The sequence below is a fragment of the Oenanthe melanoleuca genome, chromosome 6 (assembly GCF_029582105.1).
Source record: "Oenanthe melanoleuca isolate GR-GAL-2019-014 chromosome 6, OMel1.0, whole genome shotgun sequence".
In the NCBI taxonomy this organism is placed as follows: domain Eukaryota; kingdom Metazoa; phylum Chordata; class Aves; order Passeriformes; family Muscicapidae; genus Oenanthe; species Oenanthe melanoleuca.
The window spans coordinates 32,567,670-32,588,160 of record NC_079340.1 but is presented as its reverse complement, the minus strand read 5'-3'; the positions used below and the strand labels follow the sequence as shown (position 1 = coordinate 32,588,160).

Below are 20,491 nucleotides of genomic sequence, written 5' to 3'. Positions count from 1 at the left end.
AAGAACCCAGAGATGGCTCAATCTCCTGACTCCTATTTATTCAAAATGGATTTTATTAGGGAGTTAAGGAGACTTCAGAAGCCAAGATTAAAGTTATGGTGCATTTTTATAAGGGGAGCAGGAGCTGTGGTTCAGGATTTTATATAAGGAAACACTGACAACTTTACAGCCATGGTAGCTTCCAGTAAATACAGAAGAGATTTCTCCAGGCAACTGGTAAATATAATGTTTTTCCCTTATACTTTCATCTCAGTACACATAAAAGCATTTGACACACTTAATAAAATGTCAACAGCATAAAACACTGCACAAAGGAATGCTAAATAATGACAGAACTGCAATTACTGAGGAAAAAAAATGAGCATTAGGAACATTTTCAGCCTCTCTCTACATTACTGGGGTGATGGAATTTGGATTTAATAGCTTTTTTAATTCTTTCTTGTATCATCAATGAAATCATTCCTGGACATACAACTCCATACACCACCACCTGATTTGAGGTCATATGCACAACACGCAATTCACTCTCCAAAGAATAAACTGAATTATGATGGGATATGGATGGAATTTTACTGCACCTGCAGCTGGCTCCAAAATCCAGGTACTCACACTGCCACCACCCTTGATTTTTGCTGGACTTCAAGAGCCCTAAAGCAGGCCCCTAATTCTCCTCCAGAGCCAATTTTGCAGGAATTGTTTGCAAGAGAGAAGAGGAGAAGGCAGGGCAGGCTGGCTGCAGCAGTGGCTGTTGTTTCCAAGCAACCCTGTTGTGCTGGAGTGTTCCCCTGTACTCACTTGTTCTGCATCATGTTCATGATCACCCAGTCAAAGGGATACACGTTCTTCCCAATCAGGTTCTTGAACATGATGAATGTTTCCATCAGGAAATCCTACAAGAAGAGACAACAGTTGGAGAAAATTGGACCAAAAAAGCTCCAAGGGGTGGTGGCAGTTATTAATGACTGAACTCCAAAGGGGTCTTTGTGTTCTGCTTCCTCAAAAAGCTATTTTTCATAAAAAACACACCTAAATCCTACTCAAGCACATTTATACATGATACCCATAAATCCTACAGTAATTCCATTTCAGAAATTATAACACTAATCCCATATTTAAGCAACCCATGGGATTCATCAAGGCCAAGCACTGGTTCACCAGTTATCCAAAAGCAGTATCTGCTGAAAAAACATCATTTTTTTCCATACTATGGACAAAATCTTCCAGTTCATTTGTGTATTGTGACAAACCTATCCTGACACACTCTTGGGAAGTTGATAAAAGCACATGGGTCCATGGAAAGAGGGAAAAATCAAAGCTGAATATTTATTTAACTCTTATGATTGCACTAAAAATACTCCCTGGAGTCAGGTGATGAATAATCCCTCCCCTCATGGATATTGTCCAGAAATGTAGATTATTTATGTATTAAAATAAAAACATGTTCCAGCTCAAATCATCACCCCCAGCTGGGGCAGAGGACAAAAATGGTTTGGACATCCCAAAATTGAGAGGGACCCTCCCTAAAGGGAGCAGCAGGAATTGCTTCTGCAAGTGAAAACCTGCCCAAGAACAAGTTAATTTAACAGCATAAACCAATTTATTTCCCCACAGCTATAAACAAACAATTCTTTGGACCAGAAACTTTGTGTACTTTACAATGTAAATCATCTCCTACAATTTGGGAATCTGTAATTGCTATCTAACAATTTCAGTAATATCAAATGCTGTGAGAAAGATAAAGGCAAAAAGAGAACTTCATGCAGAAAGTCCTTGATCCACTTCACACAGAGATAAAAATGAACTTTTATTCCAAGGTTAGAATATCTTTCCTTTGATACAGTTTCTCAGTAATGGTATTTATCTGGTCTATCTTTAAAATGTCAAATGCCTACAAAAAAAATCCCCAATATGTTCCATCGACTGGACTTTTAACTAAGACTGGTTTCTGTGTAACCTTTTCAGTGAGAAACCAATCTGAAGTCTCTGCTCTCATCAGTCTTTCTTCAGCTCTGAGAGTCAGGATCCTCAGCAGATTTATCTCTTCATCCACTGCTCTGTTCAAATGTTTTCCTGGCCCAGAAATTCCCCATCAGTGGCTGCAGGGAGCTGCAGAGATCCTGAGATCTCAGCTTTGAGATCAGGAATCCCAGAATCCCTGACTGGTTTGGGACCTTCAAGCCCATCTTGTTCCACACCTCCCACTGTCCCAGGTGCTCCAACCCCCATGTCCAGCCTGGCCTTGGGCACTGCCAGGGATGGAGCTGCCACAGCTGCTCTGGGAATTCCATCCCAGCCCCTCCCAGGGAACAATTCCTGCCCAAAATCCCATCCATCCCTGCCTTCTGTCAGCTCAAAGCCATTCCCTGGGTCTTGTCCCTTCATCCCTTGTCCCCAGTCCCTCTCCAGCTCTCCTGGAGCCCTTTAGGGACTCTGAGCTCTCCTTGGAGATTCTCCTCTCCAGGCTGGTGCTCCCTGATCCCCATCCTGGTGGAGGTTCTCGCTTCCCAAATATTGCTCCAAAAAAGCACCTTGTGCCAACATCCCCCACTGGATTCAGGGAAAAAGAGAACAGGTGGGTTTGTGACTTCAACTGAGGTAACCCAGCTGATTTGAGCAGCCACAGCTGTGCCAGGGGCTCCCCACCCCACAGCCAGGAATTCCTTCCCAACATCCCACCTATCCTGCCCTGTGGCACTGGGAAGCCATTCCCTGTGTCCTGGTAAGTATTCTCTCTCCATGGTTTTTATTTCACAAAGCAGGGTGAAATTTCCCCCTCTCTGGAGTCCTGGACCCTGTCCTGGCAGGGGTTGGACTGGCTGATTTCCAGAGGTCCCTTCCAACCCCAGCAATTCTGGGATTCTGGGAGCTGCCAGGCTCCTGGGCTCCACCCTGTGCAGAACACTCCTGGGATATTTCACCTCACAACACCAGCAAGGATCACAGAATCCCAGAAAGGTGAAGTGGGAAAAGACCCCCAGGAGCAGCCAATCCAACCTCTGACCAAACTCCAGTGTGCCCAGTGAAGCAGGTCCTGCTGCTCTGGCACTGAGAGGATGGAGAGCTGCTCTGTGTGACAGTGACAGCCACATCAGCCCAGAGCCTCTCCTCAGCTCAGGAAAACCTGCCTCCACTGAAGAGCTCCACCTGCAGCTTTCCCTGCTCGTTTTTCTGTGTGTTGGTGAAAGAATCCCATTGCTGATGATTTGGTTCCTTCCTGAGCCTGGGGGTTCTGACCTACATTGCTGATTCAGCTCTGCATTTCCATCCCCTAATATTTACATTTTAATAGCCCCACACTCACCCAGGTACTTTAAATAATGCTCTAATAACAACTCAGCTAATTATTGATCAAATAAAAGGCTCCTGATTCTCACCTGGGGTTTATGTATTCATAATATTGCTTTTTTTTTTTTTTTCCCCATTTTATGGTTCTCATAGAAAAGCAAATGGTTTGGATGAATTAACCTCATTTTATGAGGAAAACTCAGGGTTTTTGTGGGGCTGGGAAGAGAGGGAAGCCACCAGGACAAGAAAAAGCTGCTTATTTTCAGTGTAACTGGAAGCAGGACAAATATTTCTGAACATAAAATCCCATACTAAAGGAGGAAGGGTTACAACTTCTACTCTCTCTCCAACTACAAATACAAATCCTATTTAATAGGAAATAGAATTCACAGCAGGTAAGACCCCTAAAAAATTCCCATCCATTGATGGAAACAACCTGAGCCTAGCCTGAGATTCTCCACATGGCAGAACATTAAAAGGCATTTTTTGTCAACTAAACCACATGTGTCTCAAATAAAAATATTTTTTACCAAGCAAAAAGAGGGAAAAAAAATCAGTTAGTTCCAGAAATAACCTCCCTGATCTCAGATAATGTTTCATCTCAGGGTGACAGCAGAATCACAGATTTTGATTTTACAGAATCACAGCAGAGTTTGGGCTGGAAGGGATCTTAAAGCAAGAAATTCCTCTTTGAACAGACATTCCTTAATAAATCTAAACTCTCTATTCTGCAGAGAGGTAAGAGACTGGTTTTATTGCACTCCACCTCATCTTTTGCAGACTTTTGAGGCCAAATATGACCATTATAATAATCTAAACCTGCCACCTACATAACACAGACCATAAAGTTTCCTCCAGCACTTCCAGCCCTGAGCTTCCAACTCCTGCTTGAGCAAGAGCAGAGGCTGAAGGAAGATTTAAGGGTGAAAAAGAAACCACAACTTAACTTTTCCCTTTTTCTTCCCCTTTTTTTTTAAGAAAAAGCTTTTCATTTCTGCCTGGCTGAATTTAGTCTCAGTTCTAAATCACTGCTTTGTGATTAAACTGAACCCTCTGCAATAGGAGGTGCAGTTTTCACTTCCAGCACTGGCTTTAAAAGCCAAGACTCCTGGATTTCAGTTCTGCTGGGTTAGTCAAATGAGAGTGGCACAAAGAATTGCTGGGTTGAAGAAGTGGAAAAAACATGGAAAAGAAAAAAAAAAAGACAATTCAGTTTACTCCTTGTAGTTTCCTTTACTCACAGGATCAACAATGCTCTGCCATTAAACCTCCACACCTTAATGAGTATTATTTAAAATCAGCTCTGAGTTTCAGAGATGCCAGAGGTGCAAAAAGAGGCTTCAGCACCTGAAAACTGGAACAGGGCAGAGTTCAAACCTTGCCCAGCACAGGCAGAAAGAAGAATAACACAAACTGGGAAACCCAAACATTAAAATCATACAAAGGAAAGACTCTTTTTCTCTCTTCTCTCTGCTGTAACCACTCTTCCAGCCCATTGTCTGCATTTAGTTTGGCAATGCTGTGCTCTCAGTGCCCATCCAGGTAAATGCTCCAAGATCCCAAAGGAGGTGAACCCTTTCCATGCAGTGATCCTATTTTCTCATTTCCAGCAGTTTGCAGCTGGACTTTGCCTTCCCCCTCCTAAAAACAGCAGCTCTGAGCTTTAGAGATGCCAGAGGTGTAAAAAGAACCTGAAAACTGGAACAGGGCAAAGAGCTCAAACCTTGCCCTGCACAGGCAGAAAGAATAACACAAATTCAAGACAAACTGGGAACTCCAAACAAAAATTACACAAAGGAAAGGTCCTGGTGCTGTTCTGGTGGGGCTGGGAGAAGAGGAGAAGCTGAAGGAGGATTCAAAGCAGGTGGAAGCTGCCTGGAGCATGGCAGGGTGGCACTGGCACTTTCAGGTTATTCCAGACTTATCTCCTCAGCTATAAACTCCCTTCTATTATGCTTTAATTAACTTGGGTTGTTGCCTTAGCCAGGCTACCCAATGACTCTGAGAAGACAAATTTCAATTATTACTGCTTACTTAACAACTAAGGGCATCTTTAATGTTAAAGTGATTTGCATAAAAGGGAAAAGGAAAGTGAGCAGATCTCTAAGTAAAAGCTACTTCAAGAAACAAAATTAGAACATCTGGAAGATTTAACACTGAAAGTTCCTCAGAAAGCCTTTTTTATTATTTTTTTTTGTTTCTTACCAGATTTTTGTAATGTCTCATCACTACTAATTTTTACTGCTTTCTTTTAATTGCCTTCAATCCACTGCCTCATGTTTTAAAACACTGAACAGCTCCAGCTGTACTCCTGTGTGTGCCACAATGCCTAAATAATTATTTTATATTAAATCTGCAACACCAAACACATTTTATTCACATCTCACAAGTGCATTTAATGACCAATAACAGGAAAAGAAACCAAACACAAGCTGAGCCATCTTATGAAGAAATCAAACAAATTAAACTCACCACAACATCCGACCTCATCTTGCCAAAAGTCTTGATTAAATGGGCATAGTGATAATCCTCCATTTGCCTGAGGATGGCTGTCATGCAGGCCACAAAACTCCCCTGGAAAAAGCAAAGCAAAGGAATCCATTATTTAGGATAATGCAACATAATACTGGCTATCAAAATGCAATATTGCTAGAGAGAGCCACAGAATGCAGTGGAGATAATTCTATCATTAAAATTCATTAATGGATATGCAAAATTCTGTCAAGGAAACAAAAAAAAAATCCCATCTCCAAAAGTTTCCAGTTTCCAATTTCGTGAGTTTATCACTGAAGCTTCTGCGACGTATTCTTCATCTAAAAACTGCTCAGACATTAAAGTCTCTGCAAGGTAATAAACAGCACTCCTAAAAATATCACACAATATCAGCATTTGCATTTGGAAAGTCAATATTCTGCTCCAGGAAGAAATCTTCAAAATTATCATATTGAGCATTCCAGCTAAACCAACCTCAAGTTCTCATTTCACTGTGTGGTATTTTCAGATACAGTGATGCTTAAAAAACCCACCAAAATCCAGTAAATGCCATAAAACCAGAAGAGCAGCACCATCCAGATCCCTCTCAAAGCACAGAAAAAGTGACCAAAAGAAAGTTTAGTTTTGACTTCTGGTGGGTGAAAGAGTTGTAGTAACAATCCAACCCATTCCCAAGGCTCCTAGATGTAAAATCCCATAAATGGGAGTTTCTTGTCCATCCTCCCTCTCTGCCTGTCTGCTAAAGGTCTGTTAATGATGTCCACATCTTTTCTGGTCTTTAATGAGGAGGAAAAACATTAAAAGTTGGTAAAAAACCCCAGCAGAATGCTTTAGAAAAGAAGTGATTCTTTCTATGGTTTGATAAAATTGCAAATCTCCTTTTCTGTGCTGTTTTCCAGCCACAGCCCAGGAGAATACTCAGGAATTTTATCTCCACAAAGGCACAGAGCCTTTATTGGTACCTTTAGGATCAGCACTAATTTCAATTAAAAATCTTTATTTCCACTGCCAGGGATCCAGGGGCAGCCACAGCAAATCTGGGAATTCCATCCCAGCCCCTCCCAAGCTCTCAGGGAACAATTCCATCCCCAAATCTCACCTATCCCTGCCCTGTGGCAGTGGGAGCCATTCCCTGTGTCTGTCCCTCCATCCCTTGTCCCCAGTCCCTCTCCAGCTCTCCTGGAGCCCCTTTAGACCCTGGAAGGGCTCTGAGCTCTCCCTGGAGCCTTCTCCTCTCCAGGTGAGCACCCCCATGGGTTTGGATCAACTGTTAAACTTCCAAACACATTTCAATATTCATTTCTCAGTGTAGGAGCAGTCAGAGGTGTGGATAATTTCACTGCCATCCCCTCTGCATCTCCTGGTGACCCCTGCCCCCTCCTCCATCCCTCCAACCTCCTGGCAATCCCTGGGAGCAGCTGATGGCTGCTCTGACTGTCCCCAGCCAGCAGCAATGATGTGGTACTGAAGGGAGGGATAATTACACAAGAAAACCTTTTTAATTAGCACGGTGGGAATCAGAAAGGAACAACAAAGTTGAATGTCTGCTGGTGAAACTCTCACATGCAAGTGTGGAAATGCCAGTAGGAGAGCTGGTTAAAAACCTGGAATGGCTGCTGGAGTTAAAAATAAATACAGGAAAATAAACAATAAGCAAATAGAAACTGAACATGAACAGGAGGGGATTGTGTGGTGCTGTAAGTTTTAGTTAAAATGACAGAAACTTGTTAAATTTTGTCATTTCAGCTCAGGCTGAGCCCCCAGAGTGGTTCTGAGCAGACTGGGTGAGGGTCTTTAATCAGTTATCAACAGCTCTCCTGTTTCCCTGCATTAAATAATGATTCATGCTCATCTTGGTGTTTATCTTGGTATAAAACCCCTCCTTTGATATAAAATTGTTCCTTGAAGCCAACATTGCATCACACACACACATCCCTGCTCCAACATTTATCTGCAGATCCCCACCTGCACACCACTGCTCAGGGCCCTGCTGGGAAGGAAAATCTATTTCATGTTAGGTGGAAAGTACAACTACCAGTCATCATTTTCTTTGTGAGGTGTCACTTGCAGCCAGCACACTCTTAATTACAATGCTAATAAAGGTTTTAATGATTTAGAGGCAATATTTGTACTCTAGGTGTTTTTAATATGCTCTACTAACTAGTTAGCAATAGCTAACAACGTGATTAGATTTTAATCTGAAGTTGATTTTTAATTTTTAGCTGTATTTGGAGATCACTATCATCATCTACAGACCAGCACTGGAAGCAATACATAGAAAAAAAGGTAGCTAATTCTCTAAAAAATCAATTTCAATTTGAACCATAGGAATAATTGCAAAGCTGTGTTTATCCAGCCAGTCCTGCAAGGGGCTTCCATTGTCCTGGGCATTTATCAGTTATTTATTCACTGAAATCATCTACCCTGCAAGTCTTTCCCCATTGCAAAGCTCACAAATGAGGTGGTCACACAGACAGGAAGATAATTAAAGAACTAGAGAAGCACTTTGCACATGAAGAAAAGTTTCTTGACTGAAAAGTTTGTCCAGCCCTGGAGGGATTTAAAATCCATGTGGATGTGGCACTTGGGGCCATGGGGCAGTGGTGGGCTCAGCAGTGCTGGCAATGGCTGAATTCCATGATCTCAGAGAGGTTTTCCAGCCTTGATGATTCCAAAATTCTCTTCTACAACTGAAGAATTCCCAAAGCAAAATGATGGGACCCAGGATATCTGTCCAAAGGGAAGCCAGATCCAGCTCCCAAGCAGCATGAGTGAAAATTCAGCTCCATTAAAAGAAAATAAACCTAAACCCAACACCAAAGCATCTCTTTTTTCTTTGGAAAGGATGCCCGATTATTTAGAAACACATTTTATATTAAAAAAATTAATATGCAATTCCAAACTGTGAAATTACTTCTGATTTCTGTAAAATTCAGTTCTGAAGGCAAACTTGAAGAGACACAGAAACATTCTAAAATTACTTATTTTCCTAAATCACCTTTAAAATGAAACACTCAGTGTTTAAATGGCCCTTAACAGATACAAGAAGGGAAATTCTAGTTACAAATAATTCCCACAAGTAACATTAACACTGAAAAATTCCAAAATGAGAAGAGAATTCTCTACAGGAGAGACCAGACATGCCAACACGTTTTTCCCTCAGGGATAAAAGATCCTGTTTTAAAAAGGATTGTCCATTTTTTCCCAGTGAAATATTTAAATTGAAATATAAAGCTCTTTATGTATAGTGAAAAAATCTAGAGAAATCAAACCTCCACTCAGCTAAGTGATGTCTCATTAAAATGTCCCTGTTACCAGGAACAGATTAAATTTCATTTATTTCTTCCATTAGATTTTCCTTATGTGGCCTTTAAAGACTACACAGCTAAATAAATAAATGGATGAATATGTAATAAAAAAACCCAAACAAAATCACTTGAATTAATTCACTACATTTTGGCTTTCAGAACATTCCCATAGAATTTACTTTGTTGGAAAGGATTTAAGTCACTCACAAGTCCCAGAGAGTTTGTAAAGATTAAAAAAATGAACTTTTCTCTCTGCTTACAACTTGTATTGTCCCTATATTAGGAACAAATAAAGAACTAAAAATCAATTGTTATCAATTCTAGAAGCCACTCATTAAATTGTCAGCACTTATGGACTCATAAGATAAAAATCCAACTTTGAAATGTCCCAAATTTCATCTTTTTGCCATGTGAAAATGTAAAATCCAATTTGTCTGCAGACAAGTTTGCTGACTTCAATACTATATTTTTTGTAATTTATAGTATAAAGGTATTACAAAACCCAGCATGAATAAGGCAGAGGATCTTCCATAATTTCTTTTTTTCAGGAATATTTTATGTTATAAAACAGATAAAGATATGGATGGAAGTTGCAGCTTCCAGGGCATCCTGAAGGGAGTTTGATTCCTGAAGCTTTTCCCATCAGCATCACACCAGCAAGGGCAGGAAAAAGCCCCAAAAAAAAGCAGAACCCCCCCAAGGCAGATAAATTTCCCTCTGTGTGTAGAAATTCATACATGTATTTCTCACAGTATTAAAACAAACATTTATTTTCTCATAATAGAAAATCCCACTGTAAATTCAGCAGCACCTTCAGAGACAAAATCATTTTGTGGCTACAGCAGCAGGATAAAAACAAGTGCAAAACGTTGCCATTTATCACATTTTTACTGAACACCCAGAATATTCCATTTCCTTAGGCCAAACTCTGCCCCTTGAACACGAGAATAAAACATGTGAGCCTTTTTCCTTGCAGAAACACAAGTTCACACCTGCAATGGTGGCAGGGAGAAATATTTGGGCATTTCCCTGCTGCCACAAACCTCATTTTGAAGCATCATTTTGCCAATCAAGATGCAGTGAGGTATTTCCAGTGACAAAGTTTGTTTCCAGAGCTCCTGGGAAAGATGTGCCACCTCCTTTAGCTGATGTGACTTAAGGAGTTCAGAGCCTCCCTGAGCAGCAAAACCCATTTTGGGTCAAGGCAGGAGAAGTCCATGCAAAATGCAGAGTTCTGACAGGGAGTTTAGAGGTGAACAGCAGTTGGTTTAGTCCTCAAACCTCCCTCTACCTCAAAAAGTATTTTACAGATCCTGGTTTATCTCAGACAATTCTGTCTTGGTCAATAGAAAACTTGTATTAAAAGGAAAATTTTTCCAGCCCTGAGTCCCTTCAGGGGTGAATGCAGGGAAACCTCTTTGGGAAGAAAAGCAAAAGGGATTTTTCAGAGAGATCACAACCAGAATGCAGCCCTGAGTGTGGCCTTCTGGATCTGAAGGAGCTGACAAGAAAGAGAATATTTACTCAGGGAATGGCTTCCCACTTCCAGAGGGCAGGGTTATGGGATCTGGGGAAGAGATCCTTCCCTGGGAGGGGCTGGGATGGAATTCCCAGATTTGCTGTGGCTGCCCCTGGAGGTGCCCAAGGCCAGGTTGGACACTGGGGCTGGAGCACCTGGGACAGTGGGAGGTGGGATGGGTGGGATGGGCTCCAAGGTTTTCCAACCCATTCCATGATTCTGTCATTCCAAGATCTCAGCAGCTCAACTGAAATTCGCTTTGCCAAAGGTTTATCTGTTAGGAAGTTGATGATAACACAGTGGGAATAGACACAAAGAGTTCCCTGATTCAAAAGTGCTTTGCACCAACTTCTGTAAAAAGCAGCGAAAAAATTAATGAGATGTTTTAGCAACACCATTTATCATGTTTCTAAGGCTCTTTTACAAAAAAAAAAAAAAAAAAAAAAAAAAAAAAAAAAAAAAAAAAAAAGTCCATTTTAACCAAAAATTGCTTCTCTTTTAAAAGCTCCACACAGTGTCAGTATTGAACTGTGCCCTTCAATGGAACCCACAGTGCTTAGGAGTTCTCAAGGTCAGTACATTTATTTCTGGTTTTCTAAATGCAATTCCTTTCCTCATGGCTTTTTTTCCCTCCCTCTGCTACACTAAACATTATTTCACTGAAAATCTACAGAACTGTCCTCAATAAATCTGTTTCAGGTATCTTGGTTTACACATCTATTAATGTCGATCATAAAATTATAAATGCAGTCATAAAATACAGAAAACAACTGTATTTATGGCCAGCATTCAACCAGTAAAAAAATAAAAAGGAAAAGCCATAAAAAATGTTTTTAAAATAATTTTGCAAAAATGCAGCACTGAATATGGGACTATAACCCTGGTGCCAGGGCCTCACCACCCTCACAGGGAAAAGTTTCTTCCTAATATCAAATTTAAATCTCCCCCCCTTCATTTCAAAGCCATTCCCTGTTCTCCTGTCACTCCATGCCCTTGTAGATACTTCCTTCAAAAAGTCACTGAGGAGGAACAATAAAACCAAATCTATTACAATGAGCCATATTAAAAAAAAAAAAAAACAAACAAAAAAACTTTGATGCAGAGCAGGAAAAGAACTGAAGGAAAAGATAACTTTAAAAAGAAATGACAGCTGGAAACAAGTGGCATTCCCAGTTAGGAATGCACTGCAATCCCAGAACTGGGACAGCCCCCAGGTCTTTGGGACATTGTCTCTGACAAAATGACAAATTATGGGAAAGAGAGGAAGAGAAATGATCTTTTAACTGATAATCTTCACAGCAGACAGGTGATGCTGCCAGATGAATACACTCCTAAAAGCAACAGCCATTTTGAAGACAAATTATCCCACTTTTGGTGCTTCTCATCTGCCTGTTTTAATGTAAATTATTTAGCAACTGCTTTATTGAGGGGCTCAGCGAGCTTGAGAGATAAGAAATGTTGCAATCCAAATTTAATTGATGAAACCAGGCAGCTCAGAGATCCCTGGATTAAAAAGCTCATTGCAAGGGGAGGTCTCTTTGGGGAAGCTTTTGCATTTTGTAATTAATTCCTACCTTTGGTTCACTCAGCACATCAACCATCACACCAAACCCCGGGGGCTGCTCCCTTCCCGAGGTTTTGGGACAGAACACAGAGGATATGGGAAGGTTTATGGGATGCAGGCCCTGATGTGCTGCTGCTCTCAGCTCTCAGAGCTCTAGAAGGTGACCCAGTCCTTGCAGACAGGAATTACTGCCAGGTTCTCATCAGTGGGGAAAATAAAGGCAGGGCTCTCTCCACATTTGCATGGTATCACAATGAAATCCCCAGCACAGGCAATGTTCTCATTCCCTCCTCCCCCAAGAGCAAGAAAAGTGATGAAATACACAAAGACTGATAACAGGCTGCTCCTTTGTTCTGACTTCTCTGACTTAAATTCAGTTTTCTGTGATAGTTTATGTTACAGCAGCAAATTAATGCTATTTACACAAATGCATGTATCAATATGGTAAATAAGAGAAATACAATTTCCAGACAGGTCACATTTCAAGAGAGAATTTCTGTTCCAACATTGACAGATAAGAGGAGCTGGAAAGATTAACACCCAGTAGCAGCAAACAGGGGATTTCACAGGAGTGAAATTGCTCTTCTCTGCCCACAGGAATGTCCTCACCTCACCTGGCTCTTCCCTTGGAATTTGGCTCCCAAATCACTCCTTTCACCCTGCCATGGCAGGGACACCTTCACTGTCCCAGGCGCTCCAACCCCAGTGTCCAACCTGGCTTTGGGCATTCCAGGGATCCAGGGGCAGCCACAGCAAATCTGGGAATTCCATCCCAGCCCCTCCCCACCCTCCCAGGGAACAATTCCATCCCCAAATCCCATCAAAATCTATCCACTGTCAGCTTAGAGCCATTCCCTGTGTCTGTCCCTCCATCCCTTGTCCCCAGCCCCTCTCCAGCTCTCCTGGAGCCCCTTTAGGTCCTGCAAGGGGCTCTGAGCTCTCCCTGGATCCTTCTCTCCAGGTGAACAATCCCAATTCTCCCAGCCTGGCTCCAGAGCACAGAGGAGTTTTATCCTTGTCCCACCTGCACAAGCTGCCTCTTGCACAATTTTGCTTTACCTGTAACTTCTGCAGTTGTTCAGTTTTATAAAATGTGTTCAAGGTTTGCAGAGGAAAACTTGCACAGCATTTCCCTTTTGCAGCAGAGATCCATAAGCCCAGGTTTCTGTATTTTCTGCAGTTGTTTGGGGAAGGAGCCATATCTGCATTTTTTGCCCTCTCAAGGAACACAGACCTGTTTAATACTTTGCATTTAATTAAAGAGAGCAGGGAAGGCCTCATCTGCAGAACCTGAACATGAGAATATGTGGGCTGAGTCTCCAAGAACGACCCAATTCTTCCCTAACATTATTAAATTTGAATTTTGTTTCTTATTAAACTCACAGCAACTCAGCAGACTTTGGGGGATTCTCTCAGACAACCCAGTGCTAAACAATGTCTCCAGAAGAGCTTCAAAGATGCCTCATGAAAAGAATATGAACTCAATCTCTAAGCTGCAGTCTAAGCAAAAGGAGATGAACTTTTCTATTGTAAAGTGAATTAATGAAACTCCTCTTTTATTATGATTTGGGACGATGACCAATTCAGCAGAATAAGCTCCAACAGGATGCTGCTGATAAAAGGCTCTTTGTCCTGCTCTACCTGAACTCAGCACAAATCCAACAGGACAAGAGGAGACCAGCAACGAGGTAAGGACAACCTGCCTGAGGTAAGTGAACCAGTGTGGACCCTGGAACTTCCTGCCACACACAGATTTTTACTTTTCTATTGATTTTGAATCAATAACATATTTGGAAGTTAAGAAACAAGCTGAACATGTTAAAAACATCTCATTCTCTTCTCCATTCCATGGAAAAGCCAAGCTCACAGAATCCCAGACTGGTTTGGGTTGGAAGAGACCTTAAAGCTCATCCCATCCCATTATCCCATTATCCCATCCCATTATCCCATTATCCCATCCCATCCCATCCCATTATCCCATCCCATTATCCCATCCCACCATCCCATCCCATTATCCCACCCCACCCCTGCCATGGCAGGGACTCCTCCCACTGTCCCAGCTTGCCCCAAACCCTGCCCAACCTGCCCTTGGGCACTTCCAGGATTCTCCTCCTGAAAGAAAGGATGGAATATTTGCTCAGGAAGCTCTGCTGCTTCCAGATGAAGCTAATTCAGTTTTCTCTGTACTTGCAAGTCAACCAAAACCCACCTAAAATATTTTAGGAGAATAACTTTTTTATTTTCTCACTAAACCAAAGGTGCAAAACATGTTTTGACAATCTTCCTCGTGATATCCAGCACACTCCATGGATTCCAGCAACAACAAAATATTTTGAAGTGCTCGTTTTCCACCACCAAAATAAATTCTGACTTATAACTGGGTTTTATTTTCCTCCCCAACTTTGTTTTGGCAGAAATCAGAAGGGAAAGAAATAAATCCCTCCCAAATAAGGAGTCATTTATCATGTTCTAACAATAACACTCCCACATTAACAACAGGATTAGAGATGGATATTCAGCCCTGGAATTGCTTTCTCCTACCTACAGCCCCTGTGTGAGGGCAACAAAAGCAACTTAAGTTAAGTTTAATTACACATCCACACTTAAATGAGAACTAATCTCTCCTTGGAAAAAACAATTAAATCCAAAGCAAGATTAAAATCAGTGGTTTAAAACATTCCAAAGTGAAAATCAGCTCCTCGGGCTGCAGGGGCAGGACAGAGAATGTTCCTGGGAAGGGCCTGGTTTGCTCCAGGAGCTCAGCCCAGCCTTGCTGCACCATTCCAAGAAAATGCATGGATACCACATGATACACATCTTTTTTTTTTTCCCATATTTTTTCCTCCCATCTGGGCAGTAACAACAGGATCAATCAGAATCTCTTTTCCTGATGTTCAGGTTCATGCCCAGACTCACCCAGGATTGCCCATCCCAGCCCTGGAGATGCAGAAATCTGTCCCAAGGGGAAGTAAAATCAAACCAGCAAAGCATCTTTAAGATAGATTCAAAATTTAAAGTACATATTAAGAAAGAATAAAAAAATCCCTAAAATCAGCACACAGGGTACTGCAAGACCTCAAAGGAATGGTAGGGAGTGGAACTAAATTTTCAGCCCAAACCATTGTGTGATTCCATGATTAAAATACCATAGAATTCAAACAGTTTTGTATTTCTATATGCTACAGCATTGTTTAGAGATATTAAAAATACAAAAAACAGGAAAAGAAAAATACTAAAACATCCCAATTATTCCCAGGGCCCATCTTTAGATCTCAAAACATGAGTGAAATGTTTTATTCCTACTTTAATGCAAGTGTCATTATTTAGGAAGTACTTTTCCTGGCATAATTTCCATGCATTTAAAACCATGTCAACTAATTTTTTGGGGGGGCCATAACACTTGAAACCACAGCAGAAAAATCAACCAACCCTGAGTTCTGGCAGAGCCTACAACACTCATCCCACTCTTGACATTTGGCAAAAATGGGATTTGTAGTGTCTCTTGATATGGCTGAAAAATACTCATCATCTGTTGAGGAGGTAAATTTAAGCATTATTTTAAAAAAGGCTTTAAAAATACTTCAGAAAAGCTACTTAGAACAAGACAAAATGTTTTCCAGAGCTAAGGAAGTGGCTCTGATTAGGTTGTCCCTATAAGTAACTGTGAGGTATATGGCCAATTTCTGCATAAAGAGAGCACAAACATTACCCAAAGTCATTAACTGCTAGGCAGGAATTAATATGTTTACAATTCAAGCCAAGTGATAAATATGAATATATACAAGGCAAATACTCATTGCATCCCTGTGAATTATTAAAACTCTTTCTTTCTTTAATAAATGGAAAAATTAACATGTACAAGCATTCTGCTTTTTCCAGTTACTGGGTTTCTTTCCTAGGCAGAAATCTTATCCTTGTAACTTTTGATAACACTTGAAATTTAAGAAAAAAGCATTACAAGAAAAAAAGGCCAAACAAAACAAACAAAAAAAAAGATAGTTATGGAAAATCATAACTGTCTGTTAAATGAGCTCCTGTGGAATCTCAAGGCCAGGCTGGATGAGGTTTGAGCTGCCTGGGACCAAGTTTGTCAGTTCATCACTCCAGCTCATTGTCCTGAGGACAAGCTGAGATCAGATAAAGCCCTGCTGATGTTTCCTACCAGGCTTCCATCAGCTCACAGAGAAGTAAAACAATTCTATAAATGTGAGGTTAAGCAATAACAAAAAAACCCCAACTCTTCTCAATACATACTCTTATATAAAATCATCCCAACAAACTGAAACACAAATTCAGACCACCACTTCTTAACCTATTAAAATTCTAGTTTCTTAACTAGAACTAGTATAAACTACCCATACAACCCATCTTATTCTATCTAAAAAATATAAGTATTATTCTTACTATATTATGTCTAAGCACTGTCTATAACTGTAGTCCTAAAGCCTTCACTAAAAACATTTATGTTTTTCAACTTTCACTAAAACTCCCACTTCTACTTTAGTATTTAAACTTTTCACTTACTAAAAAACATTAAAATTCATACTAAAACTTACTAACTCACTCACTTATCCTAAAACTTAAACTTATACCTCTACCTTATGTATAAGTAACTCAAGTAAATTGAGGAAGTGCCACATTATTATCAGATTATAAATTTATTTCTGGGTTTTCAGAGATTTCATCCTTTTCCTCCCCAATAGCCCTTCCAGTTATTGAGCTTTCCCATAATACTGATGGCCACCCCTTGGATATAAAGCAGCTGCTAATTATGCTCCTCAACCACTGCTTAGTATTAATATTTAAAGTCCTGAACTTGTTTAAAAATTGAAGAAAATCAAAATGTGGTGCTGCTTTGAATGGTTTTTAATTCAGTGTCCATAAAGGACAGAGCCATTTTTCCTGCACTGTGTTTTGAAGAGCCACAGACCAGGGATTAAGAAGGACTTCACGTGGCCTCTGCTGTCAAATGCAAACTCATTTAATGTCATTATCAGGCTCCCCATATTTTTCAGAACACAACTTTTTGAAATATCTTGGGCTTTTAGGATTTCCAGACTTTTCAAAGTAAAACTTCTGTTCCTTTCTTAAGGTAAAACTCAGTCACAGACATTTTAATACATAAAAGAATTAGGTTTTGGCACAGTCAATCAGGAATTTAGCATATTCTTATTTGCACAAAGCAAATTTCTATGTCATTTTATTTAAAAAAAAAATAAGCAAGGGAGAAGAAACTCTTAATTGTGAGCATATGGCTAAATTTTAGGTGCCCATGATGCTGCAAACTGCCTCTTTATATCCCTTTTTTATTCATTGCCATCATATTTCTCTGTCATGTATCAAAGTTATTAAGAGCAATTTTATTTTTGGCACCTGCTTGGGGATTTTAGAAACTCCACTAAAGAGTTCATTTCTGAACATTATGGCCAAAATACTTAATTTTGGTTTAGGCTCAGAGCACTGATAGAAATGGTGAGTTTAATTCTATTTGCACTGTTCATTATTTCTCTCTAACATAATTTTGTAGGATTTTCATTTTTCACTTGTTTAACACATTTAATTTCAGCTTGGTTTTTTTTTCTATTAAGCATTATGCATTGGGACCAGGCTTCTCTCTGGGCTTCTAACTTGAAGGCAACATGCAAAAGCACATAAAAGTCTGTATTTTTATGCTATGTTCAAATTTTAACCAGTTCAATATTTCAAATGAGAAAACCTTCCTGAGGCTTTGGGAGTTTACATTACTTTATAGCAATGAATGTTCTCCAGTTTGACAGAAAAGTTGCATTAAATCCTCCATCTAATGTAATCAATGTTGTATAAATAATATATTATTCCACCAAAGAGCAAATAGGAATCAGATGCAAGTATCCCCATTATTTGCTGGATTTGCCTTTTTTCTGCCCATAATTTAAGGCTGGAGATGGAATTCATGCTCATCCCACATTTCATTAGGTGCTTAAATCTGAAACCCTTTGTCCAAAGGCAATCAAAAGTACGACCAGATTTGTTATTTTTTATTTTTAAGCAGGGCAGGATTTTTTCCCTTTGCCATAAAGCAGTCAGAGAGAAAACCCTGGAATCTGGGAAGGTCATAAAATAAACGAGACAAAGCAAAATATTAACGAAGTTGGCAGAATATTCCTTTAAAAGCATTCCCCCACACTTCCAATTCCTCAAGACATCTTAACAAGGATGTAATTTCCCATTTGCTCTCAGTGAGCAAATCAAACAGGGTGATTTATTATTCAGATGGGCACAAAGGATTTCTGAAATGCAGAAAAAAAGGGCTCTAAAAGCACAAGTCATCAGTAATGACGACAGCCTGAACTGCCTTTCAAATATGAACAAAATGCAGCCATTTAGGGGCTCATACATCACGTTCTCCCAAACCCTCATTTATTTCCCAACTGTACAGGCTGCATGAAAATGGAACCAGAATTTGGCATCTACTGAGAACATCTTTATCAGGGAAGTGATTCCACACCATGAGAGAGCAGCTCAGAATGCCCATCCTTGGAAGAACAACCAATTACCAGTTTAGTTCCCTTCCCAAAAACATCTGTGTGCTGAAAAGGAACTTTTCTGAACTATAAACACAGTGAAAATATGACAAAACTCCCACTCCTATCCCAAAAAAATTCAGATTTTCTTGATAAACATCTCCAGCAATTTGGGCTCCTGATGAGACAGCATTCAACTGGAACCCAAAATCTCAGCTTTAGCTGGTGAGACCTGCTGTTATATTTTTCTTCCAATGATCTGTACAAGGAGAAGTTGAGAGAGAGAACTAAATCCTGCTCATTCTCATCCCAACGAAGCACAGAAATAACCATCAGAGCTAATGAGGTTACTCAGCATTTTCCTTCTCTGAGCAGAAAACCCACAAAGAGCAGTTCTCTCAATCAGCTGTTTAATATTTCAGCTGCACACAGGTATTATGGGTATTAGACACATATTCTTAAATCCACTTTATCTTCAAAATGTTCCTTTAAGTAAAGAGATGTGGAATTAGCACTTTACACATAAAGAACAGACATCAGCATAGGCTCAAATGAATTTTCCAAGCTCATGGAAAAGACTTATTGTAGAGCAAGACAGTCCAGCAAATCCCCCAAATTTCTCCCAAACATGACTCCAACAGATCTTGTTTTTCTACATCACAGCCAAGCAGAAAATATCCTCCCCCAAAGCAAGGAGCACCTCCAAGGATCTGACTGCATGAAAACCTGTTTGAAATTCCAGCCAAGTTTGCCTTCACCTCAAACCTCCTGTTTGCTGGAGCAGAGGAGCATATTTAACATCCCTCTATTTCTCTTCCAATGGCAGCTTGGAGGAAATAAATAAATAAATAACCAATTTAGCCCAGACATTCAGGCAGTTATCATCCAAAGGCATGGAACTAACCACTCAATTAATGGGAATGAGGGTTCAACAATGTGAGACTATTTGGTTTCAGCAAAGCCAGAATGACAGCATTGGTCCCAAGTGTCTACAGAGAGAAAAGGCAAAACTTTGTCCACAGCTCTGCTTCAAAGCAAGTGATCACCTTTCTTTCATTTCCAACAGGTGGGAAGTTCTGTCATAAATTAGCCTGGTCCTAAAGAATTAATATTCCTGGGAACCCACTCAGGCATGCTTGGGACTTAAATTATGCCTCCTAATATAATTTACTTAATGTAGATCTGAAAATCCCATTGTGCTGGTTTATCATCTTCCTTCCCCACACTGGTGGTCAGCAAAACACCTGGCAGGTAACTCGAGCTCTGGCTTCCACCTGCTCTTCCCTGAGCTGCATCTGAGCTTTCCTTCACAACAGCTTCACAGACTGTTCCAGAAAATTACATTTTAGTGTTCCACTGTCAGACCTGCATCTTCTAGAGGAGCATAATCCTACAAAGCAGCTGCTCAGCACAAAAATCCCCCCAGGCACAGCATTCACTGGGGCTGTCCTTGAGCCAAAACCCAAGTGTGGGGAGGGTGTGCCAGGCTGACCCTCCCATCCAGATATGTCCTCAGGAACTGAATGTAAGAAAAACATCAAGTAAAACCCAAAGTCTGTAACACCTGGCTGTATTATGTGTGATGAGTATTTCCAAATACACACAGAGGTGCCTCCTGAATTCAGGATGCAATCAGCAGTGAGGGAGAAGGGACCCTTACTGTACTTTAGTGATACTAAAACTCCACCCCACTGCTCTCCAATCCCTGGTTTTCACACTGCCCCAGAAGTCCAAGGCAGGACTTCCACCTGCACACATCCCACAAAGGAGGCACTGCAGCCCCAAGCACAGTGCTCACTCCTCCCTGACAGACACAGGG

The 20,491-nt window shown here is 40.6% G+C and overlaps 1 protein-coding gene across 2 annotated transcripts in view; it reads right to left on the bottom strand.

Moving 5' to 3' along the window:
• The window catches only part of DOCK1 (dedicator of cytokinesis 1), a 242,045-nt gene that overhangs the window by 106,829 nt on the left and 114,725 nt on the right, over positions 1-20,491 (bottom strand). For both annotated transcript variants that reach the window (XM_056494592.1, XM_056494590.1), the window contains exons 28-29: positions 5,758-5,859; positions 796-890 (exon numbers count right to left, since the gene is read on the bottom strand). In XM_056494592.1, the coding sequence (XP_056350567.1) occupies positions 796-890; positions 5,758-5,859 (197 nt within the window). The remainder of the gene's footprint in view (positions 1-795; positions 891-5,757; positions 5,860-20,491) is intronic.